The sequence below is a fragment of the Typha angustifolia genome, chromosome 13, assembly GCF_048772165.1.
Source record: "Typha angustifolia cultivar Huaian chromosome 13, ASM4877216v1, whole genome shotgun sequence".
Classification (NCBI taxonomy): Eukaryota; Viridiplantae; Streptophyta; class Magnoliopsida; order Poales; family Typhaceae; genus Typha; species Typha angustifolia.
The window spans coordinates 7,934,702-7,955,366 of NC_133251.1; the positions used below are offsets into that span (position 1 = coordinate 7,934,702).

At 41.8% G+C, this 20,665-nt stretch overlaps 1 protein-coding gene across 1 annotated transcript in view; it reads right to left on the minus strand.

Annotated features, from left to right (window-relative positions):
* Positions 1-2,525: 2,525 nt before the first annotated feature.
* Positions 2,526-20,665, minus strand: part of LOC140772854 (uncharacterized) — a 37,921-nt gene continuing 19,781 nt past the window's right edge. Inside the window, exon 2 of the mRNA XM_073115074.1 lies at positions 2,526-5,066. Coding sequence (XP_072971175.1) covers positions 2,724-5,015 — 2,292 coding nt within the window. The 5' untranslated portion in view covers positions 5,016-5,066 and the 3' untranslated portion in view covers positions 2,526-2,723. The remainder of the gene's footprint in view (positions 5,067-20,665) is intronic.

The window sequence follows — 20,665 nt, forward strand, 5'->3', positions numbered from 1 at the left end:
TTTAGTTCGGATACGGATTCGGATACGAATATTGGATAGATAGCAAAATTTAAAACTATATCCTAACTAAATGGATACGGATAAAGGATCGGATCTTAAACGGATATTGATTAAATTTAAAATAATTATAATATTTTTATTTAAATATAATTAACACAAAATTATTAAGAGTTTTATATGTCAAATATATAAAATTAGAGAAATTAATCTCTATAAATAATATATAACGTATTATTAGTAATAATATTAATATTTACTATTTAAATAAGCAAACTAAAAATTGTAAATCATTTAAAAAATATGCGGGTAAACGGATATCCGATATCCGTATCCGAATCTGAAAAATATATCTAACCCGTATCCAAACTTTTTTCAAAAATTCTATCCGTATCCGAATCCAAATCCGAATCGGATAGAAATTTTTTATCCGAATCCGATCCGAGTCGGGTCGGATAGCGGGTTGGGTCGAAGTTAATCCGACCCATTTTCACCCCATATCAAATATTGGTACAAATCAATTTCTATATAAATTATCATATATACTATCTCGCATCTACAGCTTACCTCATCATCGCTCTAAAAAATTCTCAAGATATCTCAAGTTGCTATTATGTACCACATATCTGAGGGGTTTAAAAAAGAAATAAAAAGAGTCATGAGCAAAAGACTCAATGAATAGACCTTACCTCAAATCAATAATGTCAAACAGAGAGTAAATCATGTACTGGATAATATGAATCAGAAAGAGCATCATGTCATGAATGAGTATATGAATGTATTCCTAATAATATATAAATAAAAAGTAGATAACATGTTATAACTGATAATAGTATATAATCCTCAACAATAAATAAACAAATGTCCATGTCATACTATCATTATAACTCTCTCTTAAATATGACACATGATGCATGCCGATCATGACCATGCTATGATATCAAATGCAACCATATATGATGTATATTGACTACTCGATAATCAGGTAATCAAATTATAATGAAATCATATGCATTTCTCAATATTTCAGCCATCAATATGTGCTCTATATGTAATCATTATATTAGACCACTATGCACAGTTAACACCCGGTAATTAGTCTCAACAGCATGCCCGAAGGCTTAGAGCATATTCTACCATCTGCAAGGAGTATCTCAAATATAACCATACCCTACCATCCGCTAAGGGTATCAACATCCATCCAGACCGGGCACTCTTTTAGCTAATAGAAATCTCATGAGGATAACTCGCCACATATGCCTTGGTAAACGACATATGTCTAAATATATGTTGCGCACACAGACTAATGATCTCGGACATAAGGCCAATGGGATCGCGACTATGTCGAGCGATCAATCATCTACCAAACGCGTCTTAACCCTCGTGCCTACTCGGGTATCCTCACTCTTCCTATCAACTAATCTATTAATCATATTTTATGTTTTCCTTCTAAATGACACATTATATGCATATACCCAGTACAATAACAAGTCAATGCATAATAGAAATTTAGGTGGAATAAGAATCAAGAGAAAAATGATACAATGTAGTCTTCAACCATATATCTAACACATGCATACTCCTGCTCGTTTATCACATGCATACTCATACTAAGGATCATCTCGACATAAAGTCATAACAGTATAATTATCTCCAATCATCTCTATATGTTATTAGCATACTTAATCTCCAATCATCTCTATATGTCATCAACATGTTTATATCCCAGATCAGCTTAATCAAATGCATGACAAAATATGATCAACTGAAATTATTTCTAGATAAGGTCATATAATAATACTGGAAGCCAAAACATGGATATATATAATTATATAATATATCCTAGTTTGATAAAAGCGTCTAGGGGATAAGACTACTCACCTTTGATCAAAATACCCAACACACGTATTGTTACGATCCTTCCTCGGCTATAGGCTCTGATACCAGATTGATACGAACCCTCTTTTGGTGCTATGGCTCTGATTCAAGATTAATACGATCTTGCACGGAACTTTGAGATCAGATCCCGAAATATCCCGCCGTTGGATCGCTGTGAAATTTTGATATGTTGTAGGCCCGGAAAAGAGCTTTCCAACGGATCTAGTTTCAGGCGAATCGGAGATGGGGATCTCGAAATATCGTTCGTTTAGTGGACGAACGTCAGGATACTCTGTTTTGGATTCCGTGGATGAAGGCACGAAATCCTAGGTAATGGTGGATTGTGGAGGGCCGGTGTTGATGGGGTGGCACCGGTGTAAAAGTGATGGTGGAAGGGTTATGGATGATGGAAAGGTTAGGGATAGCGATGGATAAATTGGAAGAAGGGGGAGAAGAGGGCCACTCCTAAGGGACTAGGGTGATTGGCCTGTCGAGGGAGATTAGAAGCGGCGTCGCCGGGGAGATTGAGGGAACGAGAGCGAAGAAGATGAAGGAGGCAAGGCAAACTCAATTCTCAATATTCAATCCTAATTTTGGTTGCCCTACACATACTTTTATAGGCTAACCAACAACTCAATCTTATCCTAAGACACAATCTTATCCTAAAACTCAATCTTATCCTAAAACACAATCTTATCCTAAAACTCAATCTTATCCTAAAACTCAATCTTATCCTAAAACTCAATCTTATCCTAAAACTCAATCTTATCCTAAGGTAAATCCAAACTTGAGACGATGTCGGTGAAGTCCGAATCGTATCAATCCACCACGCTTCCGCAACCTTGTCCTCAAGGTTTGAAATTTGGGAAGCGATCCATGATGTCTGCCTCTAGCTCCCATGTAGACTCGTCAGTAGGTTTGCCCAGCCACTCAATCAGCACTTCAGTCTCTAATCTGGATCCTTGGCGTCTTCTCCTACGACTTAGGACTCGAACCGGCTCAGTGGAGCCATCTTCCTCCATTGGTTCGGGTAAGGTCGAACCCACTACATGGTTAGGCCCGATCTGGGTGCGATGGTCATGGCGACGGTTCGGCGGCAGTCCTCGGGGTTCCTCGAAGAGATCCTGGAACTCATGCAGCAGCTCTTGCAAGTCAGCGGCTATTCTCCTTGGTGAGGGATGTTCTGGTTCAGCAACAGCCATTTGCAATAGTAGAGCTCGGTCCCCTGCACTAGGAAAGCCTACAAGTGGTTGCAATGTTGGTCCTTGCCGCGGTTGATTTCCATCCAGCAGTACCTTTCTTCCATTCCTCCGAAAGGTCAGTGTGAGGTTTGAGAAATCAAATGTTACGGGCCCCAAGCTTTGAAGCCATTGAGTTCCCAAAACAATATCAGCTCCTCGCAAGGCCAATGGATAAAGATCCAATGTGAAACTTTGGCCTTGCACCTTCAATACCACACCTCCACAAATAAAATCTGCTCGCAAGGTGGTGCCATCTCCAATCGTCACATCGAACCCTTCCGTGGGTTCCGACTCGAGCCCAATCTTCCTAAGGAGCCTCTTGTCAATGAAGTTGTGGGTGGACCCGGTGTCAATCAAGATTCTCACTGTGGTCTTCTTAACTACTCCGTTCACCCGCAATGTCTTTGGCGCCGCCGTCCCCGAATAGGCGTGGAGGGAGATTTCAGCTATCACGTCCTCCACGTTTTGCTCCTCAACTTCTTCTCCTCGATGTCCAGCCACATCTGCGCTTTCAGCTGCAAGCTCATCCTCCTCTTCCTCCAATCCATCGATGAGCATCACCGATCCCATCGGTTTAGCACAACGATGCCCTGGTACAAACTTCTCATCACAACGGAAGCATAAGCCCTTGGCTCTTCTTTCTTCTACTTGGGCAGGTGTGAGTGCTCGCCCCGGACCTCTAGGTGCGTACTTCACATCTTGGGATGGCTTCAAGGGTGCTCGAGGAGGTATCAATGCAGTAGCAGCTCTTGGTACTCCGCTAGTGTTTCCTGCCGCTATGTTTGGTAGAGCTTGATTGCGGCTTCCTTGGCTTGTCCAACTCTGCTTCCAGTGTATCTTCATGGCTCTATGCTTGTCTTCCATAAGCACCGCATCTTGGAAGGCCTCCTTTAAGGTTCTAGGCCTTAAAGCCCTCACATCGGCTTGTATGTCACCCCGCAGCCCGGAGATGAAGGTGCTGCGAAGTTGCTGATCCGTCCATGGTGGATGACATCGGCTACTAATCCTCTCAAATTCTTCTTGGTATGACCCAACCGTGGTCTTCTGAACAGTCTTTGAGAGGAGAGCATCAAAGTCTTCATAGCTCGATGCTCCAAATCGCCGTGTGATATCGGCGCAAAATTCAGCCCAAGTTTCGATGGCCTCAATGGCATTGGCTGATTGAAACCAATGAAGCGCCGCATCCTCAAGGTGGAAGCTTGCAAGCGTCACCTTGTATTCTTCCGCCGTACCTTGGTATGCAAAGAATTGCTCCGCCCTATACAACCAATCAATTGGATCGCCACCTTTGAACTTGGGGAATTCGAGACGCACGACTTGTCCACGAATGCCGTTGTCTCGTTCCAGATCATGCCCAACTCCTTGTCTAACCGGCGGAGGATGCACCATGAAGGGTTGATGATCCCTCCTTCGGTTTAGATCAACTCGCCGTGGTTCCGGATCGTATCGGCCCGCCCATGGATCTTGATCTCCATTGTGGTCTCCATGGTGATTCGCTCGTCGGATGGGTTCACCTGCAACTGGACCTGGTGTAACCATCCTTGCTTGCCTCTGCCCATAGGGTGGTGGTAGCAGCGGCTCTTGTGGTTGCAAAGGCTGAACCGGTGAGGATTGATTCAAGGGGGTGGACTCGCGTCGTGGGGTCGATGGTGCCTTCCCGTTAGACATTGCTTCCCTTGACGCCCGTAGTTCCCGCATCATCTCCATCATCATCTGGTTGTTGATGGCAATCTGCTCTGAAATAGACCCCAACATGGATAGAACGCTAGGCTCTTCCGTATTCCGATTAGATCGGATGGTTCCGCGGGTGGAAGTCCCCGCAATCGTCTCTTCCTCCTCTATTGGGAGAATCTCTTCTTCATCATCACGCCGTGCAGCCATGGATCTAGTGGTCGTCATTGGAAGCGCTTGTCCGAGGAATGGTGGCTCTGATACCAGCTTGTTACGATCCTTCCTCGGCTATAGGCTCTGATACCAGATTGATACGAACCCTCTTTTGGTGCTATGGCTCTGATTCAAGATTAATACGATCTTGCACGGAACTTTGAGATCAGATCCCGAAATATCCCGCCGTTGGATCGCTGTGAAATTTTGATATGTTGTAGGCCCGGAAAAGAGCTTTCCAACGGATCTAGTTTCAGGCGAATCGGAGATGGGGATCTCGAAATATCGTTCGTTTAGTGGACGAACGTCAGGATACTCTGTTTTGGATTCCGTGGATGAAGGCACGAAATCCTAGGTAATGGTGGATTGTGGAGGGCCGGTGTTGATGGGGTGGCACCGGTGTAAAAGTGATGGTGGAAGGGTTATGGATGATGGAAAGGTTAGGGATAGCGATGGATAAATTGGAAGAAGGGGGAGAAGAGGGCCACTCCTAAGGGACTAGGGTGATTGGCCTGTCGAGGGAGATTAGAAGCGGCGTCGCCGGGGAGATTGAGGGAACGAGAGCGAAGAAGATGAAGGAGGCAAGGCAAACTCAATTCTCAATATTCAATCCTAATTTTGGTTGCCCTACACATACTTTTATAGGCTAACCAACAACTCAATCTTATCCTAAGACACAATCTTATCCTAAAACTCAATCTTATCCTAAAACACAATCTTATCCTAAAACTCAATCTTATCCTAAAACTCAATCTTATCCTAAAACTCAATCTTATCCTAAAACTCAATCTTATCCTAAGGTAAATCCAAACTTGAGACGATGTCGGTCAATCACGTATCCCTCACGTCCATCAATCAACCATCACACATCACTAGCAAGGTCCACGGGGTCTCAAATAAGGGGGTTCTGAGTCTGAAAATGTTTAAGTAACATAAAGTTAGCTGTTTATCTGATTATAATCCATTCTAATAAAATATAATATTTTATTAGGTTTAAAATTGATTAGATTCATAGGATAAGTTTAATTGTGATAATATTCATATGCTATTACCATAATTTATATTTATTTACTGAAAATCCTAGTTTGTTAATTATAGAATAAGTAATAAGTAAATAGTAATTTATCTCCTTTTCGTAAAAAACCAAAGACGACTTTATATATATATGATTTAATAAAATATATAATTATAAAAGATAATATTATTAATACTTATTTTGTAATACCTACTTTTATTTAATTAATCATAAATTATACGCAAATAGTCATTATCCTATTATAAAAAAATAATATGCAGGTCTAGCATTGCATTTTATACAAACTATTAGACAATAATAATATACTAAAAATAGTTATATAAAATATAAATATAAATATAAGATTATTATGAATGAGACTACATATATTAATCTAATAAATAATAACTAAACTATAAATAAATTTATAGGCAATATTTATAATTAAAATTAATAAATTATTATACTAAAAATACTTAGTAAAATTATATTAGTGAGTGTAAATTATCAAAATAATTAATTATTTAAATAGACAAATTTACCTAATATTAGGAAATAATTATATATTAAAAAAAGTAATTCTCTTTACAATAGTGCTAGGCCGAGCCTAGCACTGTTGTAGTAAGAGGAGGGACGAGAATGGAGAAAAAGAAGAAAGGAAGAAGAAAAGAAAGAAAGAAAGAAAGAAAAGAAGGAAGAAGAAGAAGAAGAAGAGAAGAGAAAAGAAAGAGGAGGGGAGGGAAAGTGCAGACTTGGGCCGGCGGGGAGGGCACCGGCCACTGCTGGCCAGCCAGCGGCCAGCCTCTCGCCGGCTGCTCGGCTTCGACGAGCTCGAGCTAGGTTGTGAGCGAGAGAGAGAAAGAGAGAGAGAGAGAGAGAGAGAGAGCGGGAAAGGAGCTCATCGATGCTTGTGAAGGTGGCGGCGGTGGTAGGCTGGCCTCGAAGAGAAATAGAGAGAGAGAGAGACCGAGAGAGAGAGAGAGAGAGAGAGAGAGACTGAGAAAGAGAGATATAGAGAGAGAAAGGGCGGTGGCGCTGGGGCCCGTCGCGGCTAGCTGGCCGTAGCTGATTGGATGTGGCAGTGGGATGGGTGCGTGGCGCCTCATCACACAAGCTACCTTATGCAGCTAGCCGCATGGGCACAAGGCCGGCCACAATCATGCCCCTTTTTTGTGTGTTTTTTTTAAGGTTAGGTTGTTACACTTATCCTCTCAAATTCTTTCTAGTATGCCCCGACCGTGGTCCTTTGTGCTATCTTTGAGAGGAGAGCATCGAAGTCTTCATACCCCGACGCTCCAAATCGTCGCATGATATCGGTGCAGAAATCGGCCCAAATTTTAATCGTGTCATGAGCATTGGCTGCTCGAAACCAATGAAGTGCCGCATCTTCAAGGTGGAAGCTCGCAAGCGTCACCTTATATTCTTCCATTGTACCCTGGTACGTGAAGAATTATTCCACCCTATATAACCAATCAATCGAGTCATCATCTTTGAACTTGGGAAATTCGAGACGCACGATTTGCCGGATACCATTGTCTCGATCCAAATCATATCCAAGTCCTTGTCTAACTTGAGGAGGATGCACCATGAATCGTTGATGATCCCTCCTTTGGTTTTAGTTAACTTGACGAGGTTCCGGTTCGTATTGCCCCGCCCAAGGATCTAGATCTTTAAGATGATCTCCATTTATGTTTGCTCATCGGACGGGCTCACTCGCAACTTGCCCTAGTGGAATCATCCTTGCTTGGCTCTACCCATAGGGTTGTGGCAATAGGGGTTCTTGCTGGTGCAGATTCTGAACTGATGGCGGCGGGTTCATGGTGATAGACTCGCGTTGGGGGTTCATGGTGAAAAAGATCTTTCCAACAACTCTAATTTTAGGAAAATCGAATGGTAAGATCTCAAGATATCGCCCGAGAAGTAGATGAACATCAAGGAGTCCATCTATGGATCTGTGGATAAAGGCATGAGATTCTAGGTGATGATGGATGGTGGTAGACTGACAGTAATAGGGTGGCACTAGTGAGTAAGTGGTGGTGGAAGGATTATGGATGATAAAAGGGGTTAGGGCAAGGTAATAGAGAGATTGGAAGAAGGAGGAGGATTGGGCCGCCCCTAAGGGACTAGGGTGAGTGATCGGTTGAGGGAGGCTAGAAGAAGCAACGCCGGGGAACAAGAGAACGAGAGAGAACAAGAAGAAGAAGACTAGGGAAAAACTCAATTCATTTAATAATGACTCATTGGTTGCCATCCACACTTTTAGAGGCTAACCAAGCAATTCAAAAATGGCAATTATTAACCCTAGAAAGAGTGGATTTTTGCCAACCTTCGAATGCACATTTTGCGTTCTCTGTATTTGCGAACCTGATGCAACTATTCACAAACGCATTCAAATGCACCCCACTCGCGTTCAAACCCTAGAAAACTTCTTTTCCTTCCTAAAATAAATACTAAAACAAGAATAAAAGACAACCCTAAAGTGTATCCATGCTCGAGATAACATCAGTGAAGTCTGAATCGTATCATATCGTTGATGCCTTATCTAGGTGCTCGAATCCAGCCGAGTTAGTGGCAATTTCAATGCCAGGTTTTTCTTTTTTCGAACAGCTATGGGAGGCCTACAAGAATGATTTGAACACCATGAAAATGATGGACGACCTTGCTGCAGATCCCAGCTGTATGGAAGGAGTGGTGTGATAGGCTCTGATACCAATTGTTATGCTCTAATACCAATTGTTATGCTCTAATACCAATTTATAGCCTCTGATACTAGTTTGTTAAAGCTCGGATACCAAATTGATGGGATCTAGAACCAAAAGATCGACTATGGAACAATTCCTTAAGATCTGAATTTATTGCACGAAGCAGTCCGCATAACTGTGGGAAAATATTTGTTAGATATTTTTTGATAGTTAGAAAATTATAAAACTAATTGGGTTGGATCATGCTGGAGGACAAAACAATTCCGTATTTACGCCCTTTGCAGATTAGAATTATAGCAGGGACGAAAATACGGAATAACGTGGGTGATGGTGGTGGTGACGGGTGGAGTGGATGTTAGGGTTATGGAGATGAGGGTGGATTATGGAAGTGATTAAGGGAAGTAGACGAAGGGAATGAAGTGGTCAAGATCCCAAAGAAGAGGGGTGGCTCGACAGTCGAGGGAGATTAGAAGCAAGGAGAAACCTTGCCAACGGTAGATGTGGAAGGATGGTGAAGAGTGAGGAGGGAGGAGGGAGGAGGGAGGAGTCTAGAGAGAAGATAAAAGGTAAAAAATAAAGAATCCAATAGAAATTTAAAGTTGGGTGCCATCCACATATTTATAGAGGCTAGCCAACAAGTCCTAAAACAATATGAAACCCTAACAAACCAACTAAACCAGTATGCCTTATCTTCTTCGAATACCTTTTGAATTAAGCTTTCATTTTGTCATAGATATATTCCGAATCTGGAGAAGTCATGAATATCAAAGTTGTAGATCTAGAGGTTGTCGACCTTATCCAACTAGTTTGATATTATTTTTATATGTGTCAAATATTTTACAAATATTTTTTTGAAACTGCGCAGAGTTGGATTTAGCTAATTAGATAAAATCCTAACTAAGTGTTTCATAGTGGTGCAGGACGGACTCTTGGTGGACAAGGGCAAGATCATTGTTCTAGCTAACCATCACTTGCGCTTGGAGTTTATGCGCCACTTCCATGACTTCCCCATGGCTGGACATGAAGGGGTGTTGCGCACCTGCAAACGGCTGAGTTAGAGTTGCAAATGTGGCGATTCGATCGATTGATTATATAGGGCGGAGCAATTCTTCGCATACCAGGGTACAGCAAAAGAATATATGGTGACGCTTGCGAGCTTCCACCTCGAAGATGGAGGGCTTCATTGGTTTCGAGCAGCCAATGCCCATGAGGCTATTGAAACTTGGGTCGACTTTTGCGCAAATATCACGAGGCGATTTGGAGCGTCGGGCTATTGAAACTTGGGCCGACTTTTCCTTAAATTCATTGTGATCCATTTGCATATTGTCAACTCTATGCAACAATGTTCGGAACATGCCCCTAAGTTCCTCCATATTCAAACCCATGGACGTTAGTTGACTCGGACTTGCCATGGTCGCTCTAAAAGAATCGGCCACACGATTAGGATCATCATGCATTGAGTCCTCCCTTGTCGGTGTGCTCTCCATAGGTCTCCTTGTTGATGTCATCTTCCTTGTTTCAACCATTAATGGAGGTTTGAGGTTCGCCTGCTCTAATACCAAATTGATAGGCTCTAATACCAAATTGATATGCTCCGATACCAAATTGATAGGCTCTGATACCAAATGGATGCGCTCTGATACCAATTTGATGAGCTCTGATGCCAATGATAAGCTCTGATACCACTTGATATGCTCTGATACCAATGATAGGTTCTGATACCAATTGATGGGTACTTGTACCAAAAGATCGGCTACGGAACAATTCCTTCAAGATCTGAATGTATTATACGAATTAGTCCATGTAACCATGGAAAAATATTCATCACATATTCTCTAATAGTCCAAAAATTACAAAACCAATTGGGTTGGATCCGAAACTTCCTGATCTACAACTTTCGTATTTACTCCCTTTATAGATTCGAACTGTAGTAGGGACGAAAATATAGAATAACGTGAGTGATGGTGGTGGTGATGGGTGAAGTGGATGTTAGGGTTATGGATGGGTATGAAGATGAGGGTGGACTATGGAAGTAGTGATTAAGGGAAGTAAACGAAGGGAACGAAGTGGTCGAGATCCCAAAGAAGAGAGGTGGCTTGACAGACGAGGGAGATTAGAAGTTAGAAGAAACCTTGCCAACTGTAGAGGTGGAAGGATAGTAAAGAGTGAGGAGGGAGAAGTCTAGAGAGAAGATAGAAGGCAAAAAATCAATAATCTAATAGCATAATGAAGTTGGCTGCCTTTCACAAATTTAGAGAGGCTAGCCAACAAGTCCTAATATAATATGAAACCCTAATTCTAGAGGATTCCCGTCGATCGCGTTCGAATGTGCCCGATCGCATTCGAACGTACTCAAAAAACTCTATCTCTGGAAGTGCGAACGCGATACAGGCATTCGAGTGCAGGCGTTCGAACTCGCCCAACCACGTTCGAACAAACAATATGCGTTCTCTGTATTTGCGAACATGATGTAGGCATTCACAAGGGCGTTCGAACGCGACCCCTCTTGCGTTCGAACGCGACCCCTTTTGCGTTCGAATGCGACTTACAGAAATTTTATTTTAATGAAAATACACACCTAGTGTAATAAGAAAATATCCTAACTAAGTATATCACTTCGCAGCACCTTCATCTTCATGCTGCGGGGAGACATACAAGCCGACGTTAGGGCTTTAAGGCCTAGAACCTTAAAGGAGGCCTTCGAAGATGCGGTGCTCATGGAAGACAAACATCGAGCCATGAAGTTACACCTGAAATGGAATTGGATGAGCCAAGGAAGCCGCAATCCGGTTCAACCAACCATAGCGATAGGAAATGTTACCGGCATACCAAGAACCGTTGCTGCAATAGTGCCTTCTCGAACACCCCTGAAGCCCTCCCAAGATGTGAAGTACGTGCCTAGAGGTCCGGGACGAGCACTCACACCTGCTCAAGTGGAGGAATGAAGAGCCAAAGGCCTATGCTTTCGTTGTGATGAGAAGTTTGTGCCCAGACAACACTGCGCTAAACTGATGGGATCGGTGATGCTAATAGATTGATTGGAGGATATGGAGGATGAGTTGGCATCTGAAGATGAAGGGGTGGCTGGACAGCAAGGAGGAGTAGCTGAGGAGCAACCCGTGGAGGACATGATAGTCGAAATCTCCCTCCACGCCTATTCAGGGACCGCTGCACTAAAAGACTTTGCGGGTGAATGGTGTAGTCAAGAAAACCACAGTGAGAATCTTGATCGACATCGGGTCCACCCACAACTTCATTGACAAGAGGCTCTTTAGGAAGATTAGGCTCAAGTTAGAACCCACGAAAGGGTTCGATGTGATGATTGGATATGGCACCACATTGCGGGCAGATTTTATTTGTGGAGTTGTGGAATTGAAGGTGCAACGCCAAACTTTCACATTGGATTTTTATCCATTGGCCTTGCTAGGTGCCGACATTGTCTTGGGGACCCAATAGCTTCAAAGCTTGGAGCCCGTAACATTTGATTTTTCAAATCTCACACTTACATTTCGGAGGAATGGTCAAAGAGTGCTGCTGGATGAGAACCAACCACGGCAAGAGCCGACGTTGCAACCACTATTAGGACATCCATGTGCAGGGGACAGAGCTCTACACTTACAAATGGTTGCTGCTGAACTAGAATATCCACCATCGAGGGAAGTACCCGCTGACATGCAAGAACAGCTGTAGGAATTCAATAAATTTTATTTTAATAAAAATAAACACCTAATGCAATAAAAAAAGATCCTAACTAAGTGTATCAGCCCACCACGCTTCCCCCACCCTGCCCTTAAGGTGAAAAGTTAGGGAAACGCTCTAAGATATCATTCTCCAACTCCCATGTCGCCTCGTCAGATGGCTTGCCATGCCACTTAACTAGAATCTCCATCTCCAATCTGGTACCATGTCATCGTCGGCGTCTAGCAAGTACTCGAACTGGCTCTACGATCTCTATCTCCTCTAATGGCTCCGGTAGAACAGATCCAATAATCTCATGATCTCCAATGCGCTCTCTCAACAATGAAACATGAAAGACAGGATGCACTCTTGACTCCTCTGACGGCTCCAAACGATATGCAATCGAATCAATATGCTCCAACACCTGAAATAGACCAAAATAGCGATGTACTAGCTTTTGGTTTCGCATCGGATGTAAGGTCACCTGTCAATACGGTTGCACCCTCACAAACACCCAACTGTTGATGTCGAACTCCTGCTCCTTATGCCTACGATCATAAACTTGCTTCATGTAATTTTGAGCAAGTTTAAGATGAGCATGCAACCTCCTCAATGTGGCATCTCTATCCATCAATGCTAAGTCCACCTCCGTCTTATCTGCAGATGCCACTGGATCATAAGCGCGTAACGTCGAAGCGGTGCGTCCATACACCACCTCAAATGGAGTCATGCCAATGTTGCTATGGTAGGCGGTCTTATAAGACCACTCCGCCCACGGTAAGAATTCCAACCATCGTCTAGGCATCTTTTCAAAAAAGGACCTCAAATATTGCTCAATGCCTCGATTAACCACCTTGGTTTGGCCGTCCGTTTGTGGATGGTAGGCCAAACTGAAGTTAAATCGAGTCCCCTACAATCTGAAAAACTTAGTTCAAAAGTCTCTCATAAATACACAATCACGATCCGAGACAATCGTACGTGGCATGCCATGTAACCGAGCAATATCTTTAACAAAACTTTCAGCCACCGACTTGGCTGAAAATAGATGTGACAATGCTGAAAAGTGTGCATACTTGCTCAATATGTCATCCACAATAAAGATAACAGAATAATTACATACCAGCAGAAGACCCTCTATGAAATCCATAGAAATGTTGTAACGCCCCCGCCCGACATGGGCACGTGTATGCCCATGCGCCCACACGGCACGCGTAGCGGACGCGATAGGACGGGCGGGGCCCGTCACGCACAGATAAACTCCTGTGCACATACAATCATGACATCATCAAATAATACCTGCTAACACATTCATACTCACACAATCCAACACCAAATATATCATATTATCAACCAAACAAATCTGTTAAAATATGAATATCCAAATGCACAATAATATACACTAGACTACTACCTAATCTGGCAGGACCCACACAGGCCACAACAAACCATCAGGATACAACTAAAACAACTAATACAAGAGTATGCTATGATTCGACTTGTATTATATAAATCATCGTCTAATACAAAAGAGTAGAATATCAAATACTAGTACAACTCAATTTCTATATAAACTATCACCTATACCATCTTGCACCTATAGCCCACCTCAACAATCTAAAATATCTTCTCGGATCTCTCAAATCGCTATCACGTACCATATATCTGAGAAGGTTAGAAAAGAAATAAAGAGAGTCATGAGCAAAAGGCTCAGTGAATAGACCTGACCTCGAATCAGTGATGCCAAAAAGAGAGTAAATCATGTACTGGATAATATGAATCAGAAAGAGCATCATGTCATAAATAAGTATATGAATGTTCCTCAATAATACATAAGTGAAAAATAGATAACATGTCATGTCATAAATGATAAAATATATAATCCTCGACAATGTATAAACAAATCTTCATGTCATACCATCATTATAACTCTCTCTTAAATATGACACATGATGCATGCCGACTATGACCATGCTATGATATCAAATGTAACCATATATGATGCATATTGATCACTAGATAATCAGGTAACCAAATGATAATGAAATCATATGCATTTCTCAACATCACAATCATCACCGACATCTCGGTATAATATCATCATACTAGACCACTATACATAGTCAACACCTGGTACTCGGTCTCAACATCATGCCTGAAGGCTCAGAGCATACTCTGCCATCCGCAAGGAGTATCTCAAATATAACCATACCCTGCCATCCGCTAAGGGTATCAACATCCATCTAGACTGGGCACCCTTCTAGCTGATAGAAATCTCGTGAGAATAACTCACCACATATGCCCTGGCGAACTGCATGTGTCCGAATGTCTGTTGCGCACACAGACTAACGACCTCGGACGTAAGGCCAACAGGATCGCGACTATGTCAAGCAATCAATCATCCACCAAGCGCGTTCTAACCCTCGCGCCCACTCGGGTATCCTCACGCTTTCTATCAACTATCCTATCAATCACATTTCATGCTTTCCTTCTAAATGACAGATCATATGCATATATCTAGTACGATAACAAGTCAATGCATAACAAAAATTTAGGTGGAATAGGAATCAAGAGAAAAAAATGATGCAATGTAGTCTCCAACTATGTATCTGACATTTGCATACTCCTGCTAGTCTATCACATACACACTCATGCTAGAGATTATCTCGGTATAAGATCATAACAGTATAATCATCTCTAATCATCTCTATATATCACCAATGTATTCATATCCCAGATCAATCTAACCAAATGCATGATAAAATATGCTTGACTGAAATAATCTCTAGATAAAGTCATATAATCATGTTGGAGGTCAAAACATGCATGTACATAATATATAATATATCCTAATTTGAGAAAGGAGTCTAGGGGATAAGACTACTCACACTTGATCAGAAGACGCAAACCACGTATCTCTCACGTCCGCCAATCAACCGAGTGATAACTTATCGCTAGCGAGGTCCACGGGGTCTTAAATAAGGGGTTTGGAATTTGAAAATGTTCAAGTAATATAAAGTTAGTTTGTTTATCCCATTATAATCCATTCGTGTAAAATATGATGATTTATTAGATTTTAGAGTTTCTACTTATTTTTATAACTAGCTAGATTTTTAATTATAATTAAATATGTAGTCATTACTTTATGAAATAATAAATAAAAATATAAATATAGATAAAAACCTAATTATAATTAAATTATATCTTGATTAATTAGGGACTATGTAGTCATTACTTTATGAAATAATAAATAAATGCATAAGCCGATTATTTTATTTGTTACAAAATAATGATGTATAATAAATTATTAGAATTATTTAAAATGTATCTCATAAAAATATTAGTATATAAATTTGATAATTATAGTTCACAAATCTATATATTAATCTAATAGAGATATAAATAAATAAATATAAGTATTACCTATATTTATACCTAATTAATCATTAGTTATACAACTTATAATTAATAATAATTATATTGAAGAATATATAATATTATTAAAATAGTTAATGTCTAAATAATCTATTTGCATTAATTAAGAAGAAAAATACCTAAATAAATAACATAAATAAAATAATTAATTAATAAATGAATTAAATCTACCATCAGTGTTGGGCCGAGCCCTACACTGTGCAGAAAGAAAGAGGAGGAGCTGAGGAAGGAGAAAAAGAAAGAAAGAAAGAAAGAAAGAAAGAAAGAAAGAAGAAGAAGAAGAGGAGAAGAGGAAGAGAAGAAAGAGAGGAGGTGAGGGAGGAGGTTGCGGACTCGGGCCAGCAGGGAGGGCACCCGCCGCTGCTGGCCAGCCAGCGGCCGACCTCTCATCGACGGCTTGGCTCCGATGAGCCCGAGCTCGGGCAAGAGAGAGAGAGAGAGAGAGAGAGAGAGAGAGAGAGAGGGAGAGAGAGGAAGAGCTTCTCACCGACAGCGGTGGCTTCGGGAAGGTGGCGGCAGGCCGACATCGGCAACGAGGAGAGGAAGGAGTGCAAGAGAGAGTAGAGTGAGAGAGTGATCGAAAGAGAGATAGAGAGAGAGATTTAGAGAAAGAGGGAAGGCGATGGCTGCGGCGGCGCTGGAGTCCGTCGCGGCCAGCTAGCTGTAGCTGGTTGGCTGCGACGACGCGAGGGGGTGCGTGGCACGCTCCCCTCCTACCACTGCATGGCGCGAGGCCAACTACATTGTGGCCGGCCACGTCGTGCGATGTAATTAGTTTTTTTTGGGATTGGGTTGTTACAAATGTCCTCTCAAACACGGTCCGGTATAGGTAAAGGCTGTAGTAATCTGGCCGATTTCAATGTGGTTACTTTAGCCTTTTGATAAACTTCGTAAGCACGGACAAAACTCCTCACATCCCGCCTCAATCCTGGCCACGTACAACTCTGAGATATCCTCCTATAAGTCCTCAAGACACCCTCATGACCAGTCTCTAGAGTGCGATGGAAGTGCTCCAACAATTTCTACCGCAATCTATCATTTGCAGGCACCCGACCCGAATGCATCCACGGTCTAGCAACAAACTGCCTTGATTCTCTAACTTGGGATGGCGCTCCGGATCATCCATCACCTCTTGCAATAATCTCAAAATATCTGGGTCAGATGTACATGCATACCTCACCTCATCAAGGAAGGGAAAGGTAGGAGACGAATAGGCTGCAAGCTCGGCGGTATCGGGTTGACGCGATAGTGCATCTGCCGCTCTAATTTTCGTTCCCTTCTTGTATTGAATTTTATAATCATACCCCAGCAATTTTGTGACCCATCGCAGCTGTGCCGGAGTGTGTATGTGCTGTCCCAAAAAGTATGGAAGGCTCCTTTGATTGGCTCGGGTAATGAATCGCCTACCGATCAAATAAGGTCTTCACTTGGTCATTGCATGCAGAATTGCTAAGATTTTTATGATAAAGCCTTGCTAAGATAGACAATAGGACGTTCTTCTTGCATTAGTACAGCTCCTATGCCAACATCCGACGCATCACATTCCACAATGAATTCTTTGGTGAAGTCTAGTAGCGCTAGAATGGGTGCCGTTGTCATTGCTGTTTTTAATTTTTCAAAAGCTGAAGTGGCTTCATCCGTCCATCTAAAATAGTCATTCTTCAATAAAGAAGTGAGAGGAGCAGCGATCTTGCCATATTCGGCGATGAAGCGTCGATAATATCTGGTCAGCCCTAAAAATCCTCTCAATCCGGTAGTAGTAGTAGGAATAGGCTAAGCGGTCATACATGCAACCTTTTATGGATCCGCCGCTACACCATCCGTTGAAATGATGTGGCATAAATACTCCACCTTTGGTACTCCCTATAGGCATTTAGACTTCTTGATCTTCAATTGGTTTTGCTTCAACAAATTCAGCACGTCCACCAAATGCCGCCAATGCTTCAATTCACTCCTGCTATACACCAAAATATCGTCAAAAAATACCAAGACATACCTTTACAAGAGAGGCTAAAATATATCATTCATGAGGCCTTGAAAGGTAGCTGGAGCATTGGTGAGACCAAAAGGCATCATTTGGAACTCATAATGTCCGTTCGAAGTCTAAAATGTAGTTTTGTGAACATCTGCCGGGTAAACTTTAATTTGATGATACCCGGCCCTCAAGTCAAGCTTACTAAATATAGTCATCCCTGCAAACTCGTCCAGCAACTCCTCGATAACCGAAATGGGATACCGATCCTTGACGGTAATAGTGTTTAGCGTTCGATAGTCGACACAAAAAGCCATGTCTTGTCCTTTTTTCGCACCAAAAGCACGGGGGATGAATATGAGCTATGACTTGGTTATATGAGGCATTGCTCCAACATCTCGGCTACCATCTTTGAGATAACTTCTTTTTGCACATGTGGATACCGATATAGCCTTATGTTCATCGGTGCAGCCCTAGGTACAATCCCTATGCGATGGTCCACCGCTCTCCTCGGTGGCAATTCCTGTGGCTCCTCAAACAGTCCAGAAAAGTTATCTAATAAATTAGATAATTCAATGGTAATACTTAAACTTGTTTAAGGCTCATCTCCTGCTGGTTCTAATTGAAAAAGATAGGGCAAATCATATGCACAAGGCATAGGCTTCATCGTAGGAATCAACGAAGATCAAACACCATCAAGTCGCACATCTTTGTTTTCTTGTTTATATTTCATCTACAATCTCCGGAAATCAAATATGACGGGTCCCAAACTTTTTTCTAGACTTCCCTCTTGTAACAACCCAATCTTAAAAAAAAAAAAAAAAAAAAAAAAAAAAATTCTGGGCACGACGCGACCGTCCACACTATGGCCGGCCTCGTGCCCATGCAAGCTGCGTATGCAGCTTGCGTGGTGGGGGCGCCACGTGCCCGCTGCCGCTGCCGCAGCCAATGGGCTGTGACCAGCTGGCCGCGGCGGGCCCCGGCGCCGCCGCAAACCGCCCCCCCTCACCGCCTTCCCTCTCTCTCTTTAAATCTCTCTCTCTCTCTCCCGGTTGGTCTCTCTCTAAACCTCCTCTCTCTCTCTCTCTCTCTCTCTCTCGCCGAGGCCGGACTATCGCCACCGCCGCCACCTCCACGAGCGCCGGTGAGCTCTTTCTCCTCCTCTCTCTTCTTCTCTCTCTCTTCTCTCTCTCTCTCTCTCTATATCTCTCTCTCTCTTTCTCTTTTTCTTACCTTGGGCTCGGGCCCGTCGCAGCTGAGCCGCCGGCGAGAGGCCGGCAGCTGGCTGGCCACCAGCTGCCGGTGCCCTCCCCGCCGGCCCGGGTCCACACCTCCCTCACCTCCTTTCTTCTCTTTCTCTTCTGTTCTTCTTCTTCTTCTTCTTCTTCTTCTTCTTCTTCTTCTTCTTCTTCTTTCTTTCCTTCTTTCTTTCTTTCTTTTTCTCCTTCTTCCTCAACTCCTCTTTTCTCTTTCTGCACAGTGTTGGGCTCGGCCCAGCACTGTAGCAGACAGTGCTGGGCCGAGCCCAGCACTGATGGCAGTTGTAATTAATTTATTAATTAATTAGTTTATTTATGTTATTTATTTAAGTATTTTGCTTCTTAATTAATGCAAATAGATTATTTAGACATTAACTATTTTAATAATATTATATATATCCTTCAATGTATTTTTATTAATGATAATTTTATAATTAATGATTAATTAGGCATAAATATAGGTAATACTTATATTTATTTATTTACTTACTTATATGTATATTAGATTAATAGATAAATTTGTAAATTATAATTATTAGATTTATATTCTAATATTCTTATGATATACATTTTTAAGTAACTCTATTAATTTATTATACATTATTATTTTGTAGCAAATAAGATAATGACTACATAGTCCCTAATTAATCAAGATATAATTTAATTATAATTAGATTTTTATCTATATTTTATTTATAATTAAAATCTAGCCAATCATAAAAACAAGTAGAAATTCTAAAATCTAATAAATCATCATATTTTACTCGAACGGATTATAATGGGATAAACAACTAACTTTATGTTAAACATTTTCAAATCCCGAACCCCCTTATTTGAGACCCCGTGGACCTTGCTAGCGATGAGTGTCACTCGGTTACCGAACGGACGTGAGAGATGCGTGGTTTATAGCTTCTGATCAGGGTGAGTAGTCTTATCCCCTAGATCCCTTTCTCAAATTAGGATTTATTATATATTATGTACATGCATGTTTTGGCCTCCAGCATGATTATATGACTTTATATAGAGATGATTTCAGTCGAGCATATATTTTATCATGCATTTGATTAGACTGATCTGGGATATGAGTACATTGGTGATATATAGAGATGATTGGAGATGATTATACTGTTATGATTTTATGTCGAGATGATTTCTAGTATGAGTGTGCATGTGATAGACTAGCGAGAGTATGCATATGTTAGATACATGGTTGGAGACTACATTGCAGCATTTTTCTCTTGATTCCTGTTCCACCTAAATTCCTATTATGCATTGACTCGTTATTGTACTGGATATATGCATATGATCTGTCATTTAAAAAGAAAGCATGAAATATGATTGATAGGATAGTTGATAGAAAGCGTGGGGATACCCGAGTAGGCGCCAGGGTTAGGGGTGCCTGGATTGATGATTATGGTCGCTGATATGCGATATCTCGTGGCCCATGTCCGAGGTCAGTTGAATCTGTGCGCACAGACAATCGGACACATGCCGTTCGCCAGGGCATATGTGGCGAGTTATCCTCACGAGGTTTCTATCAACTATGTGGGGTGCCCGGTCTGGATGGATGTTGATACCCTTAGCGGATGGCAGGGTATGGTTATATT